The sequence below is a fragment of the Schistocerca cancellata genome, chromosome 8, assembly GCF_023864275.1.
Source record: "Schistocerca cancellata isolate TAMUIC-IGC-003103 chromosome 8, iqSchCanc2.1, whole genome shotgun sequence".
NCBI lineage: Eukaryota > Metazoa > Arthropoda > Insecta > Orthoptera > Acrididae > Schistocerca > Schistocerca cancellata.
Window position 1 is genome coordinate 218,458,271 of NC_064633.1, and position 24,975 is coordinate 218,483,245.

The 24,975-nt window shown below is 41.5% G+C and overlaps 1 protein-coding gene across 1 annotated transcript in view; it reads right to left on the reverse strand.

The window, feature by feature from the left end:
• LOC126094493 (leucine--tRNA ligase, cytoplasmic) overlaps positions 1-24,975 on the reverse strand; it is a 176,650-nt gene that overhangs the window by 89,380 nt on the left and 62,295 nt on the right. The window contains exons 3-4 of the mRNA XM_049908902.1: positions 3,616-3,834; positions 2,283-2,444 (exon numbers count right to left, since the gene is read on the reverse strand). Coding sequence (XP_049764859.1) covers positions 2,283-2,444; positions 3,616-3,834 — 381 coding nt within the window. The remainder of the gene's footprint in view (positions 1-2,282; positions 2,445-3,615; positions 3,835-24,975) is intronic.

Genomic DNA, 24,975 nt, shown 5'->3' on the forward strand with positions numbered 1-24,975 from the left:
TGGCTCTCCAGTAGGGATACGACTTCCTCAAATCCTGCCCTGAAATGAGATCCATCCTTCATGAAATCCTCCCCACTCCACCAAGAGTGTCTTTCCGCCATACACCTAACCTTCGTAACCTCTTGGTTCATCCCTATGAAATCCCCAAACCACCTTCCCTACCCTCTGGCTCCTACCCTTGTAACCGCCCCCGGTGTAAAACCTATCCCATGCACCCTCCTACCACCACCTACTCCAGTCCTGTAATCTGGAAGGTGTACAATATCAAAGGCAGAGCCACGTGTGAAAGCACCCACGTAACCTGCCTACACTGTGAAGCTTTCTATGTGGGAATGACCAGCAACAAATTGTCCATTCGCATGAACAGACACAGGCAGACAGTGTTTGTTGGTAAAGAGGATCACCTTGTGGCTAAACATGCCTTGGTGCACGGCCAGCTCATCTTGGCACAGTGTTACACCGTCCGGGTTATCTGGATACTTCCCACTAACACCAACCTATCAGAACTCCGGAGATGGGAACTTGCCCTTCAATATATCCTCTCTTCCTGTTACCCACCAGGCCTCAACCTCCGTTAATTTCAAGTTGCCGCCACTCATACCTCACCTGTCATTCAACAACATCTTTGCCTCTGTACTTGCCCCTCGACTGACATCGCTGCCCAAACTCTTTGCCTTTACATATGTCTGCTTGCATCTGTATATGTGTGGATGGATGTGTGTGTCTGTGCGAGTGTATACCTGTCCCTTTTCCCCCCTAAGGTAAGTCTTTCCACTCCCGGGATTGGAATGACTCCTTACCCTCTCCCTTAAAACCCACATCCTTTCATCTTTCCCTCTCCTTCCCTCTTTCCTAATGAAGCAACAGTGGGTTGCGAAAGCTTGAATTGTGTGTGTGTTTGCGTTTGTTAGTGTCTCTATCAACGTACCAACACTTTCGTTTGGTTAAGTTACATCATCTTTGTTTTTAATAACATATCAGTTAGATTATATTCAACTAGTGCTTTAGTAAACACTTTAGCTATACTAAACTAGTACTTTCATTAATGTACTGATAATTTTGCAAGACCTAAAACTTAGCAATGCTACAGTAGATTATTGAATTTTATTTCCCCACTAACATATGTTATCTATTGGGTACGTGAAATGATTACATGGCATCAGTGGCTGGGAGACCCCATCTGGGGTACTTTGGCTGACTGGTGGAAGTCTGACGCCACTTTGGCAACTTACATGCCGATGAAGGTGAGATAAAATGATGAGGACAACACAAACACCTACTCAGGGAGCACCGAGCGAGGTGGCGCAGCGGTTAGACACTAGACTCACATTCGGGAGGACGACAGTTCAATCCTGTGTCCAGCTGTTTTCTGTGATTTCCCTAAATCTCTCCAGACAAATGCCGGGATGGTTCCTTTCAAAGGGCACGGCCGGCTTACTTCCCCTTCCTTCCCTAATCCAATGAGACCGATGACCTCGCTGTCTGGTCTCCTTCCCCAAACAATCCCCCCCCCCCCCCCCCCCCCCCCGCCCACCCATGGAGCAAAGACAGTCTCAGACCCAGCCAAGAATCTAATCCACGATCCTGCGATCTAGAGGTAACAATGCTGATCACTGGACCATGTGTTGCGGACTATTAAGTACAGATATGTTAATATTGGTATATTGCTATAGTTATAAATGCACTTAAATTAAATGTCTTTGAAACTGTAAACAGCAGTATCTCCACTTTTAATTTAGATGATCTGAGCATTTATGTAATAATGATGTGCTCCTCATGTGCAACAATTGCCTCAGGTTTCTCCTATCTCATTTATGACTGAGAATAAAGAAGACAGATTTCTTATCTATCAGTTTATAGCAGTGATTGTCACACACACACACACACACACACACACACACACACACACACACACACACAACAGTTACATTGCTTGAATTCACTCACTCAAAATAAACTTTTTACTTTTTAGTTACTTTTGCAGTGAAATAATTAAATAATTATTGGATACAAGCACAGGTCAGTACTACAACAAGAAGAAGAATCACTTTTTTCAGCATACAAAGAAAGCCACATTTCAATTTTGTTTTTACTGTTTCAAAGTTATAATGGTAACTATGGACATGTATAAATAAAGTTAACTCAAAGACAATAATAGCAGCCACTAACAGGAATGCAAAAATTACCCAGAGCATAAACTATGCGTGATGTAATTATTTTTAAATTATATGTGATTGAAGATGACAATATCATTTAATTAAGAAATTATAAAAAGCACTTACATGGAGACCAATAGTTTTCAAGTCAACAACAGCTAGTGGTGGAAAGTAATCAAGCCAGTATAGCGGATCAGCAAATTTCTTAATTTCCTCATCATCAAGTCCCAGACTCTGCATAATTTGCCACTGATACTTTGCAGCACCTGCTTTTGCAGTGGCTTTGCTCTGAAATAGGCAGACAGTGTAACAAATTACTTCTTTGAAGGTATGGGTTTCCTTCTCTCTCTCTCTCTCTCTCTCTCTCTCTCTCTCTCTCGCACACACACACTGTAGCAGTAGTAATATCTGAACAGGTGATGATTTGCAGAGGATCAGGAAAGATGAGGAGGAGGATGAAGAGCAGTTAGGATGGCCAATTGGTAGCCTTGGAAGGATGACCACTTATTTGAGGGGGAGTGGCTAGCACTAGAGATACAATTAAAACAGGTATGGGTGGAGGAGGTGAACAAAGAAGAAGGGTTAGGAAGAAAAAAATGAGGTGAAAGAGAAAATAAATAATATAAAAACTTATAAGTAATAAATACATCAAAAACTTGAACATATAATTACAGTAAGAAATTTAATATACACAAATAAATGTATTAAATGAAGAAAGAAATGAAGAGAGAAGGTAGAGGAAAATTATCTTCTTCTTTTGTCTCTATGCATTTAGAAAGACGTAAGTATTTTCAAGTAGTGCTCACCCAGTATAAAAATGTGGGATGAAATATTATTTCTTCCTCATTCTATTCACTTTTACAGAGAAACTCTCTTTACAAAAGCAACACACCAACAGTTGAAATAGAAAAAACAAAAAGGACAAAGTTTACATGAATCACAGACAGATGCTGTACATGATTTTCTCTACCATTTTAGGGTAAGTTACCATGTGACAGGGGTGGTACCCTATAATAGAATAAATGCATTGTCCAATTTTGAGTGAGAGCCATCTAATATGGAAACTAAAAAAAAAGGGATTTATGATAGATAGATAGATAGATAGATAGATAGATAGATAGAGAGAGAGAGAGAGAGAGAGAGAGAGAACTGGTGAAAAAGTCCTTTCAGTGGTTTAGGAGAAACCATTTTATTTTTGGTGTTTCTGAAGCTCTTATTACGATCAGTTTGGTGAACTACATTTTGTTAACAGAATCAGATACTGTGCTTTTCTAATTTATGTACAAATGAAAAGGAAGTCATCAGCAAACATTCTTTCTAATTTTATTAATTTTGTAATATATTTGAAGTGGGTTTATGCTCTACACATTTTACATTAATCAGACAGAATGTTATCTGAAACTCCATTCACCTATGGAGGCAATATTTAGCAGATACAAAAAACTCAAATAAATTTTACCTTTTTGCCTTTGCTTTTATCTTTCAGAACATTATCTTCAAGTTCAGCTGCTTTGACAATGGGAGATATATCATCAGAGGGGAAATTTGGAGGATAGCCAAATTCCTCCATCTCTCTTTTCAGTTTATCTGCACATGCCTTGATGGGCATGCCAGTGCAATGAAAGCCAAATGGGAAGAGTACATGTTTGCCTCTCATTCTCTGATAGCGAACCGCAAACTGTCAAGCAAGCAACAAAACAAATATGAATTAAAAACAAAGAAAAGCTAGGAATAAATGTTTTCAATATAAAAAATGCTGTCAATATAATGGAAATACAAATTATTTGCACTTGTTGAACAACTGTCACTGGAAACTGGCTAACAGACCAAACAGAATGAGTAAAAATAATCCTCACAGTAAGTTGTAGATGTACTTAGCAGTAGATAGTTTATCAACGAGGACTAGACACAGTAGTAAACTTGATATGAAAGGGTGTTCTGAGTCCACAGATACATACAGTTACACTGACCATGTTCTGCACCTTGGGTCATAATTAGTCTTGGAGTGATTGAGATAGACAAGGAAGAGGTAGGAGAACTGGAGCGGTGAAGATAAGATGGAGCTAGGACACAGAAGGGCAGCAAGGGAATGAAATAACAATAAGGCACCAGACAACTCAGCCTAGTATAAAACAGTGTAATGGAAGAACCCAAAGGGAACCACACAAATGAACATTTATAGACTTGTAAATCTATAAATTGAACTAAAGTGAGAGAAGCGGGCTGTTTTGAGGAGTGGAGAATTGAACACACGTGGGAACAGGGGAGATGATAGGTGTTGAACAGGGACTAGCAAAGAGTGAACCAGTTCACGGGAATGGAGAATGTGTTGGAGGGATAGTTCCCACTTAAGTAAGCCAGAGAAACTGGTGCTATGGAGGGGGGTCCAGATGGTATGGATTGCACGGCACACATTTTAAACTGACCCTGTTGTGATTAGTGATCACCAGCATCTACTACCAATGTGCCATCTGTCATGTCATTTGCCAGTCGCTATGGGGCAGGTGTTTATTTGTGTAGGAAGCTGGCTGATCGTGATGCCTACATAGAAGACCACAGAATAATTAAATTAAGTTGCTACATAAAGTCATGCAGAATGTCTGTGACTGTAATGTACATTCTGAGCATATTCTATATCACTGCTTTATTAGGTCACTAAATCAGCAGATGACTTCCTACTAAAAATTAAATATCTGCCAATCAAAACACGACTGTCATGAAAGTATAAGCACAATGTATGCAGGACGTTAAGAGTAGAAATATTTAAAAAACATTCACAATTTAGTTTACGTAAGTCATAAAATACTGTATCACCTAGTACTGTGTCAAATTATTACATTTTCAACATTGGTGCTCAACTGATGAACAGCTGCCTCTTACTTCCATTCTACTTCTGTGCATTTCCTAAAGAACCTTTGGTGATTCTGTCTTCTCTAATGTTAGATTCAACTATGTTGCATGTTACTGACTCTCATCCTTAACAAAGTTATATTTCTCTAATCTGGTATTTCTTCTTTTAAGTGTGTTACCTTTCTAAGCATGAAAATTATTTGGCTGTATGGAGAGCTTGCCCATCTAGAAAAACCATTCTATGAAGCAAATTTGGTGAACTATATTAATATTCACTGTTTTTGTATTTTCTGTAGATTCATTACCGTATTTACTCGAATCTAAGCCGCACTTTTTTTCCGGTTTTTGTAATGCAAAAAGCCGCCTGCGGCTTAGAATCGAGTGCAAGGCAAGTGGAAGTTCTGAAAAATGTTGGTAGGTGCCGCCACAACTAACTTCTGCCGTCGTAAAGGCACAAAGATAAATACTGGCGCCAAAACCTCCGCGTCAGTAAATAAATTAAAAAAAAAAAGGTGGAAGACGAGCTTTTTTTCTCCGCCCCGAGTTTCGACCACTGCATTTTCATACATTATCCAACAAAGTAAATACAAATTCCGTATTGTTGATCTTCGAATGTAGCAGAATTTCAATGTACTAAGAAAATCCGACATGCAAGACTGTTTGGAATGTTTGTCTATATGGCCAACTCTACTTTCTGAATTTTTTCCTACCCGTGAGAAGAGATGGTTGCTAATAGGAACCTGATGAAATGTGAATCACATATGCAGTATTCTCTTCACCATAAGAATAATACGAATATCAACATTTTGTCATGTATTCTTTTGTGTTTGCTGCCTGCCTAATAAACTACGAAACTAGAGTGAAACAGCAAACACGGAAGAATATACGTATCGTGTCATGTTTATATTCGTATTATTCTTATGCCTAATAGTGATACAGTGAGAAATGAAGCACGGCAACTGACTAGATTTGTAATTCTAAGATGACTCTAATTTCTGTGCAGAATTTGATGTACCAAAGAAGCGGCCGCAAAGATTTTCAAACGGAGAAACATTTTCGCCTAACTCTCGTTCAGAACATGTTCTATCATACGCAGTCTATTATTTGGTTCTTGTTGATCATTATCAAAGAAAGCAGCAGTGTAAGTAACAACAAATAGCAGTCTCTTGCCATTGTTTCGCTAATGAGACGATTACTCTCTCTTTTTTTTTGAACTGTAAGCGGCGGTAGCGCGCACAAAAGCAAGCCATGCCGCGAGCGGCGACAGGCCGTAAACACGCACTATCAATGCGACAAACAATGCGTGACACAGTACAGTAATGCATTTTCAGCTTAGAGTGCCGCAAACACCTATAACAAAGAAAACAGCACTTATCTGATCAAAGCAAAATGAGCAATCGATTCAAACCAGACGAAGCACGTGAAAAAGTAAGGGTACCCGTATAAATACCGACGGAGTGCCTGACGCATAGCAATGGCTACCTGGTAAAGCTTAACTGCTAAGCTTACGACTCGAACCAAACTACTGTAGCTGTATCGTCATTCATTCGACCTAAATTGTGTCTCATATTGCAATGGACCAACTTTGTTTCGATTTGGAGGTGCGGCCTAAAACTTTACTCTCCCCTTGAATTTCGAGTCTCAAATATCCGGTGCGGCTTAGATTCGGGAATTTTTTTTTCCTTTATTTCTAGTCTCATTTTTCAGGTGCGGCTTAGATTCGAGTAAATACGGTAAATCACATATTTCCTCTGGGCGGTGCTAAAGAACAGCCACTTACAGGCAAATATCCAAAACTGAGAAGCAGAGGCAGTCAGATAATCTCAAAGACCTTCTGGCTAAAATGACTTTTTTTACAAGACATGGACTGAACAGCACTTTTCACTTCTCTCCAGCTATAAACTTCGGAACTATTATCAAGATCTGTCAAATCAACTGAAGACATAAGTAAATCAAAATATTTTATCAAAATATTGCTATCAAGGAAACTCATGCTGAAAATAATGATAAAATGAATGTGGGGGCAAAAATTCCTGACACTAGCATATTAAGAGCATTTACTATCACACTTGTGGAGTGCCAACTTATGTACGATTGTCAATCAGGAATGCATAGCTATGTTCTGCATCTGATCTCTACGAAATCTAAAAAGCAGCAGTAAAAATTAGCAAACTAACAGTAATTAATATACACAATCCTCCAGCTATCTATTGGCCTCAACAAGTCATTCAGATGTCACAACATCCTGCCATATCTCTCTGAGATTTTAACAGTCGTAACACTCAATAGAAGCATAATGAAAATGATGAAGTTGTCATAAATTGATGCCAACAACTTATATTTGGTGTGTGACACAAAGAATAAAAAAAACTTTTGTGTCAGCAGCATGGAAACATGAGTATAATCTACAAAGTTCCCAATTTATATTACAAGATTTGGCATACAGACAACATTATCCACTGGTATCATTCTTTACACAACCTAGATGGAACTTCAGAAAAACAAAATGGGATCTATTATCTATTTGCTACAAATCTGGATAAGTTTCTTGGATGGATTTCCAAAAAGCAAATAAGAATGAGAGACATGTTAGAGCTATGATAAATGCAGAAAACAGTGTGATCCCTGGAGGATATATATATAGCGGAAAGACTTACCTCAGGGGGAAAAAATGACAGGTATACATTCGCGCACACACACACACATATCCATCCGCACATACCATGATATGTGCGGATGGATATGTGTGTGTGTGTGCGCGCGCGAGTGTCTACCTGTCCTTTTTTCCCCCTGAGGTAAGTTTTTCTGCTCCCGGGATTGGAATGACTCCTTACCCTCTCCCTAAAAACCCAAATCCTCTCGTCTTTCCCTCTCCTTCCCTCTTTCCTGACGAGGCAACCTTTGGTTGCGAAAGCTAGAATTTTGTGTGTATGTTTGTGTTTGTTTGTGTGTCTATCGACCTGCCAGCGCTTTTGTTTGGTAAGTCTCATCATCTTTCTTGGTTTTAAATTGTAAGACATTTCTAGGGGCAGATGTGGACTCTGACCACAATCTATTGGTTATGAACTGCAGATTAAAATTGAAGAAACTGCAAAAAGGTGGGAATTTAAGAAGATGGGACCTGGATAAACTGAAAGCACCAGAGATTGTACAGAGTTTCAGGGAGAGCATAAGGGAACAATTGACAGCAGTGGGGGAAAGAAGTACAGTAGAAGAAGAATGGGTAGCTCTGAGGAATGAAATAGTGAAGGCAGCAGAGGATCAAGTAGGTAAAAAGACGAGGGCTAGTAGAACTCCTTGGGTAACAGAAGAAATATTGAATTTAATTGATGAAAGGAGAAAATATAAAAATGCAGTAAATGAAGCAGGCAAAAAGGAATACAAACGGTTCAAAAATGAGATCGACAGGAAGTGCAAAATGGCTAAGCAGGGATGGCTAGATGACAAATGTCAGGATGTAGAGGCTTATCTCACTAGGGGTAAGATAGATACTGCCTACAGGAAAATTAAAGAGACCTTTGGAGAAAAGAGAACCACTTGTATGAATATCAAGAGCTAAGATGGAAACCCAGTTCTAACCAAAGAAGGGAAAGCAGATAGATGGAAGGAGTATATAGAGGGTCTATACAAGGGCGATGTACTTGAGGACAATATTATGGAAATGGAAGAGAGTGTAGATGAAGAGGAAATGGGAGATACGATACTGCGTGAAGAGTTTGACAGAGCACTGAAAGACCTGAGTCGAAACAAGGCCCCGGGAGTAGACAACATTCCATTAGAACTACTGACGGCCTCGGGAGAGCCAGTCCTGACAAAACTCTACCATCTGATGAGCAAGATGTATGAGACAGGCGAAGTATCCTCAGACTTCAAGAAGAATATAATAACTCCAATCCCAAAGAAAGCAGGTGTTGACAGATGTGAAAATTACCGAACAATCAGTTTAATAAGCCACAGCTGCAAAATACTAACACGAATTCTTTACAGACAAATGGAAAAACTGGTAGAAGCCGACATCGGGGAAGATCAGTTTGGATTCCGTAGAAATATTGGAACACGTGAGGCAATACTGACCTTACGACTTATCTTAGAAGAAAGATTAAGGAAAGGCAAACCTACGTTTCTAGCATTTGAAGACTTAGAGAAAGCTTTTGACAATGTTGACTGGAATAATCTCTTTCAAATTCTAAAGGTGGCAGGGGTAAAATAGAGGGAGCGAAAGGCTATTTACAATTTGTACAGAAACCAGATGGCAGTTATAAGAGTCGAGGGGCATGAAAGGGAAGCAGTGGTTGGGAAGGGAGTGAGACAGGGTTGTAGCCTCTCCCCGATCTTATTCAATCTGTATATTGAGCAAGCACTAAAGGAAACAAAAGAAAAATTTGGAGTAGGTATTAAAATCCAGGGAGAGGAAATAAAAACTTTGAGGTTCACCGATGACATTGTAATTCTGTCAGAGACAGCAAAGGACTTGGAAGAGCAGTTGAACGGGATGGACAGTGTCTTGAAAGGAGGATATAAGATGAACATAAACAAAAGCAAAACGAGGATAATGGAATGTAGTCGAATTAAGTCGGTTGATGCTGAGGGAATTAGATTAGGAAATGAGACACTTAAAGTAGTAAAGGAGTTTTGCTATTTGGGGAGCAAAATAACTGATGATGGTCGAAGTAGAGAAGACATAAAATGTAGACTGGCAATGGCAAGGAAAGTGTTTCTGAAGGAGAGAAATTTGTTAACATAACCCAAATCCTTTTGTCTTTCCCTCTCCTTCCCTCTTTCCTGACGAGGCAACCATTGGTTGCGAAAGCTAGATTTTGTGTGAATGTTTGTGTTTGTCTGTGTGTCTATCGACCTGCCAGCGCTTTTGTTTGGTATATATATATATATATATATATATATATATATATATATATATATATATATATATATATATATATATATATATATATATATATATATATATATATATATATATATATATATATGTGAATGATATGGTTATAATAGAAGGAAACAATCCATGAAGGAATAATATACCTAAAAACAAAGATGATGTGACTTACCAAACGAAAGCGCTGGCAGGTCGACAGACCCACAAACGAACGCAAACATACACACAAAATTCTAGCTTTCGCAACCAACGGTTGCCTCGTCAGGAAAGAGGGAAGGAGAAGGAAAGACAAAAGGATATGGGTTTTAAGGGAGAGGGTAAGGAGTCATTCCAATCCCGGGAGCGGAAAGACTTACCTTAGGGGGAAAAAAGGACAGGTATACACTCGCACACACACACATATCCATCCACACATACACAGACACAAGCAGACATTTGTAAAGGCAAAGAGTTTGGGCAGAGATGTCAGTCGGGATGGAAGTACAGAGGCAAAGATGATGTTGAAAGACAGGTGAGGTATGAGCGGCGGCAGATTGAAATTAGAAATTAGCGGAGATTGAGGCCTGGCGGATAGCGAGAAGAGAGGATATGCTGAAGGGCAAGTTCCCATCTCCGGAGTTCTGACAGGTTGGTGTTAGTGGGAAGTATCCAGATAACCCGGACGGTGTAACACTGTGCCAAGATGTGCTGGTCGTGCACCAAGGCATGTTTAGCCACAGGGTGATCCTCATTACCAACAAACACTGTCTGGCTGTGTCCATTCATGCGAATGGGCAGTTTGTTGCTGGTCATTCCCACATAGAATGCATCACAGTGTAGGCAGGTCAGTTGGTAGATCACGTGGGTGCTTTCACACGTGGCTCTGCCTTTGATTGTGTACACCTTCCGGGTTACAGGACTGGAGTAGGTGGTGGTGGGAGGGTGCATGTGACAGGTTTTACACCGGGGGCGGTTACAAGGGTAGGAGCCAGAGGGTAGGGAAGGTGGTTTGGGGATTTCATAGGGATGTACTAAGAGGTTACGAAGGTTAGGTGGACGGCGGAAAGACACTCTTGGTGGAGTGGGGAGGATTTCATGAAGGATGGATCTCATTTCAGGGCAGGATTTGAGGAAGTCGTATCCCTGCTGGAGAGTCACATTCAGAATCTGATCCAGTCCCAGAAAGTATCCTGTCACAAGTGGGGCACTTTTGTGGTTCTTCTGTGGGAGGTTCTGGGTTTGAGAGGATGAGGAAGTGGCTCTGGTTATTTGCTTCTGTACCAGGTCGGGAGGGTAGTTGCGGGATGCGAAAGCTGTTGTCAGGTTGTTGGTGTAATGCTTCAGGGATTCCGGACTGGAGCAGATTCGTTTGCCACGAAGACCTAGGCTGTAGGGAAGGGACCGTTTGATGTGGAATGGGTGGCAGCTGTCATAATGGAGGTACTGTTGCTTGTTGGTGGGTTTGATGTGGACGGACGTGTGAAGCTGGCCATTGGACAGGTGAAGGTCAACATCAAGGAAAGTGGCATGGGATTTGGAGTAGGACCAGGTGAATCTGATGGAACCAAAGGAGTTGAGGTTGGAGAGGAAATTCTGGAGTTCTTCTTCACTGTGAGTCCAGATCATGAAGATGTCATCAATAAATCTGTACCAAACTTTGGGTTGGCAGGCCTGGGTAACCAAGAAGGCTTCCTCTAAGCGACCCATGAATAGGTTGGCGTACGAGGGGGCCATCCTGGTACCCATGGCTGTTCCCTTTAATTGTTGGTATGTCTGGTCTTCAAAAGTGAAGAAGTTGTGTTTGTGTTTGTTTGTGTGTCTAGCAACATGCCAGTGCTTTCGTTTGGTAAGTCACATCATCTTTGTTTTTAGATATATTTTTCCCACGTGGAATGTTTCCCTCTATTATATATATGGGTTGGATGAAACTAAAAAGCAGTATGATGAATATCTAAAAAGTGGTGACCCAGAAGTGGCACATAACCTGCTTCAGAGCTTTGATACAGCCAGATGAACTAGGTGTGTAGGGATTGCTGAATCACTAAATTTTCAGACATCAAGTAGAGAAACATGATCTTTCTTACATCACTCAAAAATAACATTAATGAGCAACCAGAGTTATCAAGAACTTTCTCTGCAGCTGTAATTTCTTCTGCATTATGGGAACTAACCAAGAAGTTGGCGGGCAGAATTATTCTCTGATGTTACGATATCTGGTTCCATCCCACAAAAGATGACGCTCTTAAATTGATAGCAATACTCAAACCTGCAAAGTCATCAGACCAGCCTAAGAATTGTCACCAATTCCTCTAACAACCACCATTTATAACTTCCTTCAACAAATTCTATACAATTTGATTAGTCCTGTAATCTGTCACAACCTTACTGTTTAGCAACTAGACTCCAGGATTAGCTGCACTGACCAAGTCTTATCACCAACAACATTAATTGAAGCACGATACCAAATGAAACGGATAACACCAGTTGTGTTCATTGATTCAAGTCTATCATGTGAGGCAGATTGGAGGCATGGATTGCTTTATAAATTATTACAAATAATTCCATGCAGATGGACAACAAATCCCCTTTTGACACTTGCAGGAAAGGATTTTTGTCACAGGTGCCTCACAAAATGATCATGAAAGGAAAGTCAAGCCTGTACAGAGACTTTCTGACAGTTGTTCATCCTATGTACAGCTTACAAACAAAACAGGAGGAGGCTGAGAGAAGTAACTATTACTGAATTCTAATAAGGGTGTGTTTTTAGGAAAACATTTAGACACATATAAACTATATACCTTTTAAAACACACACACACACACACACACACACACACACACACACACACAGTAGTGAAACATTGTTAACAAACTGGAAAGTTTTATTTTATGATTAGAATGCTGCTGCAGATTCTGAATTTGGAATAACAAACAAAACTCAAGGTCAGAGAGAATGGAGAAGAGGAAATGGACAGAGGGGTGGAGCAAAATGGACATAGAAAATGGGAAGGAGGAGGTGGACATAAAGAGGTGGAGGAAGTGATGGACAGCGAATGGACAGTGAGGGTGGAAAGGGAGTGGGCAGGAGGAGATACAGGAAGAGAGGGGGGGGGAGGAGATGGAGATGGACAATGGTGGAAGAGGTAATGGACAATTTGGAGGAAGGAGGAGATGGACAAAGAATGGAGTAGGGGGAGATGGACAGAAACAGGGTAGATAAGGAGGCTAGAACATAAATCCAATTCCCATACATATTAGAAATGTGTGCTTTATGTTTTCTTCCTTTTCCATCTAAGTAGACAGAGCCACGGCAAAGTGTGGTTGGGTACAGCTAGAAAAATATAAAAGATACCAACCGTTTCCTCCACCAACTCTTAACTATTCCTGTTTCTTTACCACACAGCACCCTGCTCATCATTATTAATGCCACTTCCATCTACACTAACACCCCGAATTTCCAGTATTGAAGACTACCTTTCCCAATGTCCAACTGACTCCAAACGCACTGTGGCAACTATATACTCATCCACAATTACTTCTCCTTTGAATGCATCACCTACAAACAAATACATGGTACACCAATGGACATCAGCATGGCACCATCCTAAGCCATTCTGTTCGTGGGCCATCAACAGCAATCCTTCCTAAGCACCCAGAATCTTCACGATCTGGAGTGAGGGTGAGGAAGCATTATCCATGTTCCTCCACAAACTCGAAACCTTTTCCCCACTCACTTCACCTGGTTGTCCTCATCCCAACATGCCACATTTTTTGATGTTGATTTCCACTTCAAGGGTGGTTATATTACTACCTCCATCCATATCAAGCCTACCCACCAATACCACTACAACAGCTCCCACACACTCCATACCAAGAAGTTTCTTCTGTACCACCTAGCCACTTACAGTTGTAAAACCTGTAGTGGTTAGCAATCCCTCTCCAAATATACCAAGGGTCTCACTGAGGCCATCACAGACTGAAATTATCCTCCTTGTATAGAAACAGACCTCCTGCAAGTTCTCTCCAGTCACCTACCACTTCCAACATACCATCCATGCTCCTGGCCACAAAGCACTTCTTTCATGACTCAGTACCACCCAAGACTAGAGCAGCTGAATCACATTCTTCACAAGGTTTCCAACTACCTCTTGCTGTGCCCTGAAATGAGGAATATTCTACCCACTATCCTTCCCACCCCTCCCACAATGGTATTCCGTCACCCACTGAACCAATGCAATATCCTTTTCCAGCCACACTCCATCTCTGCTCGCAACCCCTTGCCTCGTAACGCATGTCCCCGCAATAGACCTAGATGCAAGACCTGTGCAATACTTCCTCCCACCACTATCTACTCCAGTCCCATCCCATCAAAGACCGGCTACCTGTGACAGTACTCATGATCTACAAAGTAAGCTGCAACCACTGTGCTCTTTCTATGAGAGTATGACAACTAACAAGCTTTCTGCCCCACAAACGGATGCCGACAAAAAATGGCCATGAGACAGCTGGACCACCTAGTTGGTGAACTTGCTACCCAACACAATGTGCTTCACTTCAATGACTGCTTCACATCTGGATCCTACCTACCATTAGCTTTTCTGAATTACCAAGGTGAGAAATCTCCCTGCAATACAGCTTTCTTCCCCAAAAACCGCCAGGCCTCAATCTTTGCTAGTCCCTGTACTTCACCTACCTATCCTCTTCCATGCTGCCACTCCAGCACTACACAACCCTCTATTCCACCAATGCATCCACTGGTCTTTCCCCCCTTCTCTGCTTTTCCACTCCCCTCCCCCTCCCCCAAAAGTTCTGACTGCACATAGCAACCCTACCCAATACCCATCACATCCTTGCACGCTCCCATAAGCTACAGCATACCTCCCCCTAACCCTAACTGTCTATCCCTCGGCTCCTCACCCTAACATCTTCATTAGCCACCAGCAACAGATTGCTTCTCCAATCGGGTGCAGCTGTGGTCTGCAGTCTGGTCACACTGGCCAGAGACATTGGCCGTGAGCTTGCAGGTGTGTGTGTGTGTGTGTGTGGGGGGAGGGGGGGGGGGGGGAGGAGGACATGCACTTATGTGAATGTGTGTTTTTTGCTTCAGAAGGACTTTTGGCTAAAAGCATAAATGCACAGCAGACTTTTCATCGTGCTTGTCTGCAACTCAAAGTCTCCTCTATATTGTGAGCAGCAATCTATCCTTTTAATAACATTATGGCTGCAAAATACTAATAAGAATTAACTAAAAATGAAATGACAAGAGAATCAATTTGTCTGGCAGAGATATAGTAACATGCGAGGAAATACTGGCCCTATGACTTACTGTAAAAGATAAAGTGCATGGCGGTAAATCTGTATGTATAAAAGAAACTTTAGATTTAAAAAATATTTTTGACAATGTTGACTGAAATTCACTGTTTGGTGTTTTACAGTTATCAGAGATCAAATTCCTAGAGCATTAAGGCATCAACAATTTGTATAGAAACAAAACTGCATTTGTAAAAAGTCCACAGACATAAAAAGGAGGTGGTAACAGAGAAGGGAGCAAGACAAGCTTGTAGCCTATTCCCCACATTGTTCAATATGTACACTGAGCAAGCAGTAAATGTAACAAAAGGATAAATTTGGAAACAGAATTAAAAGTTCACGGAGGAGAAATAAAAAAATTAACATTTGCTAGCAACAAAAGGCAACAGACCTTGAAGTTCATTTGTATGAACTGGACAATGTTTTAATGTTGAACTGCTACTTATTGCAATGTTTGTATCATCTGCAAACAAAAAAAACTTAGCATCTGGCAATGTAATAGATGAGAGGTCATTAATGTACATAAGACTCGAACCATTTTTAGAGCTATCTGTTCCTCTTCCTTTTTGGCTCCACCTGTCTCTGTCTTCACTATAGCCTACACAGTTTTTATTTTGTTGCTTGATGTAATTATCTTTTTCTCATAACAAAGCTACTTTGATTTCTGGATTACTTCTTCAATATTTTGCTATATTATTTGTAATACATTACATTACACTCATGCTCATAAATTAAGGATAATGTTGATACATGGTGAAACAACGCTCTGGTGGGCAGTTTGTGGGTTTAAATCACCTCAGGGTATGACCATGCGGTGCATTTGACCTGCGGTCATAGCACAGTGGTGCTGGCAGCAGTCCACATACACAGAGGTGTGTTGCTGCATGTCAGAGTATGGTGCAGACATTTTCAGATGTGCTAATGGTGACTGTGTGTTGAAAGTGGCTCAAAGAACACACATTGATGACGTTATGAGGGGTAGAATACTAGGGCGACTGGAAGCTGGTCAAACACAGCAGGTCATAGCACGGGCCCACCATGTGCCATAAAGTGTGATCTCAAGAATATGGCAACGATTCCAGCAGACAGGAAACGTATCCAGGCACTATAGTATGGGATGTCCACAGTGTACAACAACACAAGAAGACAGATCTCTCACCACCAGTGCCCACAGACGGCCACGGAGTACTGCAGGTAGCCTTGCTTGGGACCTTACTGTAGGCATTGGAACAGTTGTCTCCAGATAGATGGTGTGGGGTGGGATTATGTTTGGTGCATGTACACCCCTGCATGCCTCTGACAGAGGAACTGTAACAGGTCAGGTGTATCGGGACGTCATTTTGCACCAGTATGTCCACCTTTTCAGGCGTGCAGTGGGTCTCACCTTCCTCCTGATGGATGATAATGCACGGCCCCACCGAGCTGCCATCATGGAGAAGTACCTTGAAACAGAAGATATCAGATGAATGGAGTGGCCTGCCTGTTCTCCAGACCTAAACCCCATTAAGCATGTCTGGGATGCTCTCAGTCGACGTATCGCTGCACGTCTTCAAACCCCTACGACAGTTCAGGAGCTCCAACAGGCACTGGTGCAAGAATGGAAGGCTATACCTCAGCAGCTGCTCGACCACCTGGTCCAGAGTATGCCAACCCATTGTACGGACTGTGTATGTGTGCATGGTGATCATATCCCATATTGATGTCAGGCTACATGCACAGGAAACAGTAGCATTTCGTAGCACATGTGTTTCGGGACGGTTTTCTCAACTTATCACCAACACCATGGGCTTACTGATCTGTGTCGTGTGTGTTCCCTATGTGCCTATGATATTAGTGCCAGTTTTGTGTAGTGCCATGTCATGTGGCACCACATTCTGTAATTATCCTTAATTCACGAGTATGAGTGTATTACTGCTCATCTCTATAAAATAAATATTTTCTTGATTTTAACTGCTTTGCCAGAGAAGATTATGCCATATGATAATACAGAATGATAAGATGCAAAGTATGCTTCTGGAACCCTCTGCAAGTCAACACAATTTCTTGGTGCACAGTAGGCAGAACTGAGCTTTTTGGTTAATTCATGCTGATGTCACCTCAGTATATTACCCATTTGGATGTCTCGCAACTTCACACAGTGAGCTTTATCTAATGTGTCTTCATCTATCTCTGTTTCTGCTACTAGCAAGTCATTTTTATTTGTTTAGAACTGTATGATATGAGTCTTTGTAAAATTACAAGTTAAGCTGCTTGCATCATTCTCCTGACAGTGTTCAATATGGAAATGTTTGGACCTTTTCACTACAGTGTGCAAGATATGGATTCATATAGGAGTAAGATAAAACTACTGGCAAAAATACTTATTCCACAGATGGAATTACAATAATACCCAGTCACAAATATACTCTCAACTGTTGCAAAGCACTCAGCAGAAATCTTGTTTTCAAATAACTATAGTCATGAGTAACATAGTGAAAGATATGGACTGCATTGTGTATGGTAAAAGTGAAATGGCCTGGAGGTGTACTGAATTGTATTACCTTTCAGAACATTGTCTCAAGTTTCAGGTATGTACATAAAAAAAAATAAAATTTTTCAACGAGATTCATTAACAATCTTTTGAAAGACGATTGTGGCAACCTTTGTTTGGGAATACCCCATCCCACTACATACGCTATTGTAAATAGCATAAAGGCGACACTCTAGAGCAGAATGATCAGTCAAGCTCCAATTTTTATGCTCTCTGAATACCTCTTGGTAGGGAACATTCAATTCAATTGTGTGAATACGAGATCCCGCACAGCACTCTGCTGGTAACTACTACATCTATTAGTCAGGCCTACTCACGTAGATGAAGGTGTAATTAGAGGAATGATGAACACTAACTTCACTTAATGAATGTTTATTCAGTACTTTGCACATACAAGAGCACAGAGCACATTGCCTCCGGCCAGAACACATACAGTATATATATATAGTAACAGTACATTTCAGTACAATGGTTCTTGCCATTTGTGAATACTTCTAGAATGTACTCGAACCGAATACAGAAATTAAAATTGTTCAGTCTGGTTGAGTTTTGAAGTCACGACCCTCCATGCAACAGTTTAGTATCATAACCACTACACCACGGTTCTACTCAGCTTCTTCTGCAACACTGCTCCCTCCTTAAGAGATCAGCATCTCGGTGTTACGTGCTCCTAGTCCGGGAACGAATCATCGGTACTGCACACTCCGACTCCTGATGACTGATGCTCGCCCTTTTGCCACTACGCTCTTCATCACCTTTCCGCTTGCTGCCTGTCGCTGGAGCTTCGAATTTACCCTGGGTTGCAGGATCCTTGTAGGGCTTCATTCGAAGGAAGTGGAACATATCTCTGATCTTTCGTTGTCTTGTGGCGGGGTCTAAATCTTCAACTTCATAAGTAACATCAGATAACTGTCTTACAACCTTATAAGATCCAAAGTAACACCCAAGGAGCTTCTCAGAGAGACCAACCTTCTGAACAGGAATGAAGATCCAGACACGGTCACCAGGCTGGTAGGCAACAAGGTGGTGGCTCACGTCATACCTTCGGCTATCGTTTTCTTGAGCCTGCAGCGTGCGGAGTCATGCTAACTGCCGAGCTTCCTCAGTTCTGGTTAACACCTGGCCGATGTAGTCATCATCCACGTCATCGGGATGTAATGGAAACACAGTGTCCATTGTTGTAGTCACCTCACGCCCATGCAAAAAGAAAAATGGCGTAAATCCTGTGGTGTCGTAGGCAAACGTCACGAAAGGTAGCACCTCATCCCAGATGCTCTCCTCAACATTGACAAACACTGATAGCATGTCGACCAAGGTCTTATTAAGGCAATCAGTAAGCCCGTTAGTTTGCGGATGGTAGGCAATTGTCATGTGTTGAGTAATGTTGCACCGACACTTTATCTCTGTCACAAAATTTGATTGAAAAACTTCCCTCGATCCATAATTAACAACCTTGGGGCACCATGTTTTAATACAATGTCTTCCATGGTGAATTTGGCTACCTCTGATGCTTCAGCTGTTTTCATGGCTTTTGTAATGCATGGTGTGTCAGATAATCAGTGCAAATAATAATCCACCTATTGCCAGTAGCAGATGTTGAAAATCTGTCCGACGAGGTCAATCCCAACACGCTGGAAAGGCGTTTCGGCTGGTGGAATTGGTATGAGTCAGCCAGGTGGTTTCTAAGGAACTGCCTTTCTCCTCTGGTACTCTTGACAGTGCGACATATAGTGACAGACACTCCTACATAAACCTGGCCAGAAAAATCTCTTGCGGGTTCTATTGTATGTCGTAATAAATCCTAAATGTCCAGCCTCAGGTGTGTCATGGAATTTCTGTAGAACATCTAAGCACATGTGTTTAGGAATCACTGGTAGCCACCTCTTTCCAAATGGATCAAAGCTTTTCTTGCAAAGTAATCCATTATCTACCTTAAATTATCATTTCACATCCTCTGACCAATTTAAGGCAAGCATAATTTGAGATATCTTGGTGTCCTCCTTCCGCTCAATAGAGAGATCCTGGAGTGCAGCGAGACAGTCACTATCTTCATCAAAGTCCTGGGAGATAGTTGGCATCTTGGTGTTTTCTTCCACTTTTGTACACTATGGTAATGTCATACTCTTGAAGACTTAGTGCCCACCTGGCGAGTCATCCTGTTGGATCCTTAAGACCTGTCAACCAACAAAGTCAATGATGGTCTGTAACAACTGTGAATGGCCTTCTATACAGATATTGTCGAAATTTGTACATGGCCCAGATCACAGCAAGACATTCTCTTTCTGTAGTTGAGTAGTTTCTCTCGGCATTTGTTTAAGTGTCCTAGAAGTGTAGGCTATAACCTCTTTTCCATCTGGAATCTGCACCAGAACAGCACCGATCCCGTACCCACTGGCATCTGTGTGTAGTTCTGTAGGTGCTCTCTCATCATACAGACCAAGTACAGGGTCAGTTGTCAGAGCTTTTCGCAGCACATCGAAACAATCCTGTTGAGCACCACCCCAGATAAATTTACCATCAGCTTTAACAACTCCTGGAGTGGCCTGGCTTTGATGGAAAAGTCTTTGATAAAATGACAGTAATAAGAACATAATCCGAGGAAGCTTCTCACATCTCTAATACTTTTAGGAATAGGAAATTCCATTATAGCTTTCACCTTTTCTGGGTCTCGCCGCACACCTTCGTTTGACACACGGTGCCCAAGTATTTTGATTTCTTTCACTTGAAAGAGACACTTTCTCGGATTAAGTTTCAGTCCTCCTTGTTGGAGACACTTAAGAACATCCCTCAATCTTTTTATATGTTCATCAAATGTCTCCGAGAACACTATAATGTCATATAAATAACAAAAGACACATCGTCCACTTCAGATGCCTTAGAAGATTATGCATTATTCATTCAAAAATTGCTGGTGTATTACACAAACCAAATGGCATTACCTTAAACTCATACAGGCCCTCAGGGGTGATGAATGCAGTTTTCTCATGATCAGCATCACCTACTTCGATTTTCAGTATCCCAAGTACATGTTCATGGTTGAAAAAAACTTAGCCTCCTTGAGACAATCTAGTGTATCGTCAATTCATGAAAGAGGGTAAACTTCCTTTTTAGTTATCTTATTAAGCTTCCTGTAATCAACACAAAAGTACCAGCTGCTGTCTTTCCTCCTGACGAGGACCACTGTGACGACCATGGGCTCTGCGAAGGCTGAATGATGTCATTCTTCTTCATTTTCTCTACCTCGTTGTGAATTTTTCGACATTCCGTTGCTGACACACGGTATGCTCTCTGGCTTATTGGTTGATGGTCTCCAGTGCTAATCCTGTGCTTCACCGTCAATTTGTCTAATTTGCTCTTCACCAGTGGAGTGAGGCATTCAGAGAACTCTTGAAGAATGGCAAGTAGCTTCTTCTGTTGTTCCTTAGTGAGATTTGGTGATAGTCGAGCTAGAAGATCTTGTCTAGTAGTGATAGCGCCAATTTCGCCCACAGACTTGGCATGGGAGGTTTCTACGACACTCAGCTGTTCTGCAATTAACGGCTCAGCGTTTGCTATGCACATGCGTCTTGGAAGGATCTACAGTTCTTGGTGACAGTTAACTATTCACAATTCACCGAATCTGTTCTTAACCCTTTGGTGGGCGCATCTGTGGCAGACAGCCACAAGATTTAGTTTTCTGTTAGTATCACAGATAGCGTTGCAGTTGCGTCCACATCCAGATTTGCATTTGTTGTTCTCAACAGATGTCACCACTTAGTATATTTGTGCTATTCACGCTTTCAGCAGTTTGGTCGCTATTGTTGTTTGAAACGTGAGCTTTGTGTTTGTGTTGTGTTTGCCACTACGCGCCTTGTGATGTAAGTATTTTCTACACTTGTGTTTTTCTTTCGCCTCAAGGCAATCTTTCTTTTATATTAGTATATAATGAATATTCAATCAAATCAGAGTTCTCATATTCAATTTTCGTTACTTTTTACAGTCTTGGATATTGATTTGCTACAATATATTACTTTTACAAAAACATATGTTTCATTAGGTCTCATAAAAGAATTGAAGTGGAGAAAAAGAAGGGATTTGACAGGCACCGTCTAATTGTACATCCTGAAGACTATGAGAAAGTACTGTGTGAATTGTCAGAAGAAGAATTACAAGAATTGTCGGACTCTTGTGAATCTGAGTTGGAAGAGGAAGTTACTAAAGAAGAAAACCACAGCAGTGACTCTGAACAATCAACAGAGGAAACAGATAACCGCCTGGTTGAAGAGGGGAGACAACAAACAGAGTATTACCGATTTTACATAGGAAAAGATAAAGAAACTATTTGGATAAGTGAACCACTTCCTTTTTCTCCTAAAACGAAGTCCAAGAAAATCCTAAAAGTTTTGCCAGGTCCAAATGAAAGTGCTGAAATTACGGAAAAGGAAATTGATGCATTTTACGTATTTATTACTGATGGGATGATTATTTTTCCTTAGGTAAAAAATGCAAAACTAATAGCAGTGCAAAAGCCGCGACGTACCCACTCATGGAAGTATGAAAGCCGTGCCCACTGACGGGTTAAACGAGACGACAGAGGCTGGGATGACCTAGTTATTCTCCAGTGGTATGCTTCTCTTACATTCCACTATAGGATCCATAGGTTGATGCATGGCATGACACATGACAGTTACCTTTCTAACGCTGACAGCAGGAATGATCACTTCATCCAGCACACAGTCTACACACACTTGGATGCGCATCTTCCTGTCCACAATATCTCATCTCGTCTAGCATAATCTTCGAGCGACAGCAATCTATAAAAGAAACTTTCAAAAAGTCTCATCCAAGAATGATGTCATGTCTACACTCTTGTAAGACGATGAATTCTAAGGGCTGTGTATGGCCACTTATACCCATACGAATGGTACTTCTTCCTTTAAGTTTTACATATTTCCCTTTAGCCACATTCAGCAGAGATGTACTGTTGTCGACAAGTACAGTTTTCGGCAACTGGCGATGGTACTTCTCTGAAATGACTGAATATGATGCTCCACAGTCCACAAAGCTTGGGCTGGTTGGCCATTCATGAGGATATCGACGTAGTTTCCTATCATTTTTGTAGTGATTGATGGCGGAGGGTTTTTCTCTTCAGCGGCCTCACCTCCAAGGAAGGTCGCACCCTTCAGTTTTCCAGGTTGCGGCAGCTAAGTTATCAGCTGGAGCTTCTAAATGGCGATGGAGACCTTGTTCGGTGGGTTGGGGAGCATCCTCTCCAGCGGTTAGCTTGCGGCGATGGATGAACTACGACGTCCTGCACCCACATCATCTTGTTCATCTTCGTTGTCCCAGAGTTGGCGTTGGCTAAGATCGGTCTGCTGTCTTCTAGCGCGGGCATCATCAAATATCCGCCACCTTTCTTGACAATAGTGCACCACGTGTCCCAGTTGTCCGCAGTGGAAACATACTGGTTGGTTAGCCTGGGTCCTCCAGACGTCAGACTTCCTCGGTGCCCAAATAGGTTCCTCATGCGACACTGTAGGAACATAACTCCGCCTGGGTCTCAACTTTTCACTGTTTTAAAGGGAAATGAAGGATGAGAGATTGGGTTCAATGTCTGTTCCACTTCCTCCCTTATGACCTTTTGAAGCATCTCGGTTTTATGCTCACTGTGCAATTCAAGTGCCTTCTTAACTTCCTCTCTCACTATGAAGAATACTTGTGAAATCAGTTGCTTCCTCTATCACAGACACCGATACAACATTTAGAAGCTGTTCAAACTTCTTGGTGCAATTTTTTTTTTGATGCATTATCTCGATATACTGGCACCATTTTATGAGTCGTCTGCTTTCGAAACTTCCTTCAGAAGTAGGGATTGATACACATTCTCAGCAACATCCTTCATTCTAGGATCCACTATTTTACACGACTCCAAGACATCTTGAATGTAGGACGCTGTAGTTTCTCCTGGACGCTGTGAGCTGCACTTTAATTTATATTCGGCCTTGCACTTCTGTCATTGTGTGTCGCCGAAATGATTGCGCAGTTCTGCCTGGAATACTTTCCAGCTTGTGAACTTCTCCCCGTTGTTCTCATACCATTGCTTGGCAGTGCCCTCGAAGTAGAAAAATACATTAGCCAAACACACTGTGTCATACCATTTGTTAATTGGCTATACGCTCACATACCTTCAGCCACTTGTTTGGATCTTGGCCATCGTCACCAGAGAATGCGGAAGGATGTCTCATGTGGTGGCACACAGTTGCTGTCATCGTAACGTCTTCTTCTCCTCCTCCTTATTCTGTCTCCGGTAGATTGTAATCTGTTGACTATGGCTCAAACTTGGGTTTCTTGCCACGTAAACGGCGGTTTTGTCATGACCTGATGGGAGCCACTGTGTCGTTGATAACGTGCGCTATCAAAAGTTCCTATACCCAGAGTCTCCACCAGAATAATGTCACGTTTATGAAGGTGTTATTAGCAGAATGACGAACATTAACTCCACTTAACGAAGGTTTATTCAGCACTTTGCACATACAAGAGTGCGGAGCGAACTGCCTCCAGCCAGAACACATACAGTATATATACAGCTACAGAATATTCCAGTACAATTGTTCTTGAAGTTTGTGGATACTTCTAGAATGTACTCAAACCGAATATAGAAATTAAAATTGTACATTCCAGGTGAGTTCTGAACTCACGACCCTCCATGCGACAGTTTAGTATCATAACCACTACACCATGGTTCTACTCAGCTTCTTCTGCGACAATATTATAATTTCCATGCCAGCCCAAGTTTATTGTTCCAGAAGTAATTTGCCCTTCACAGCACACAGATCTCTCTTCAAACACGTGGCTTTGGTAAGTGGTCTAAGTTGTGCGACTTCCTATTGTGACCAAAACATAAGCAGATGACATCTCATACGATGTATATGGCTGTAATGTCACTGCCGGTGTAATGCAGTCTATCTGTTATAGGTACAAAGTGTGTTCAGATCGACACAGGGTCTTATGTGAGATGATTAGGTAAGTTCTGGTGTGAAAGATGGTTCTGTGGATACATTTCTTCTGAATTTTTGTGGATTTTACCATCAATAGTCCCACAACCGGTAGAAATACTGGTCATCAGCTCTCTTCATGAATTACATTGTCATTACAGGTTGCAGGTATTTTTCCTTCCTTATAGCAGATTCTAGTTAATGTGAGGCAATGTCTTTCTAAGCCACACACAGTAAAATCTTTCTGCTACTTGGATGCTGGGCTCTTCACCTATGTTTTGCA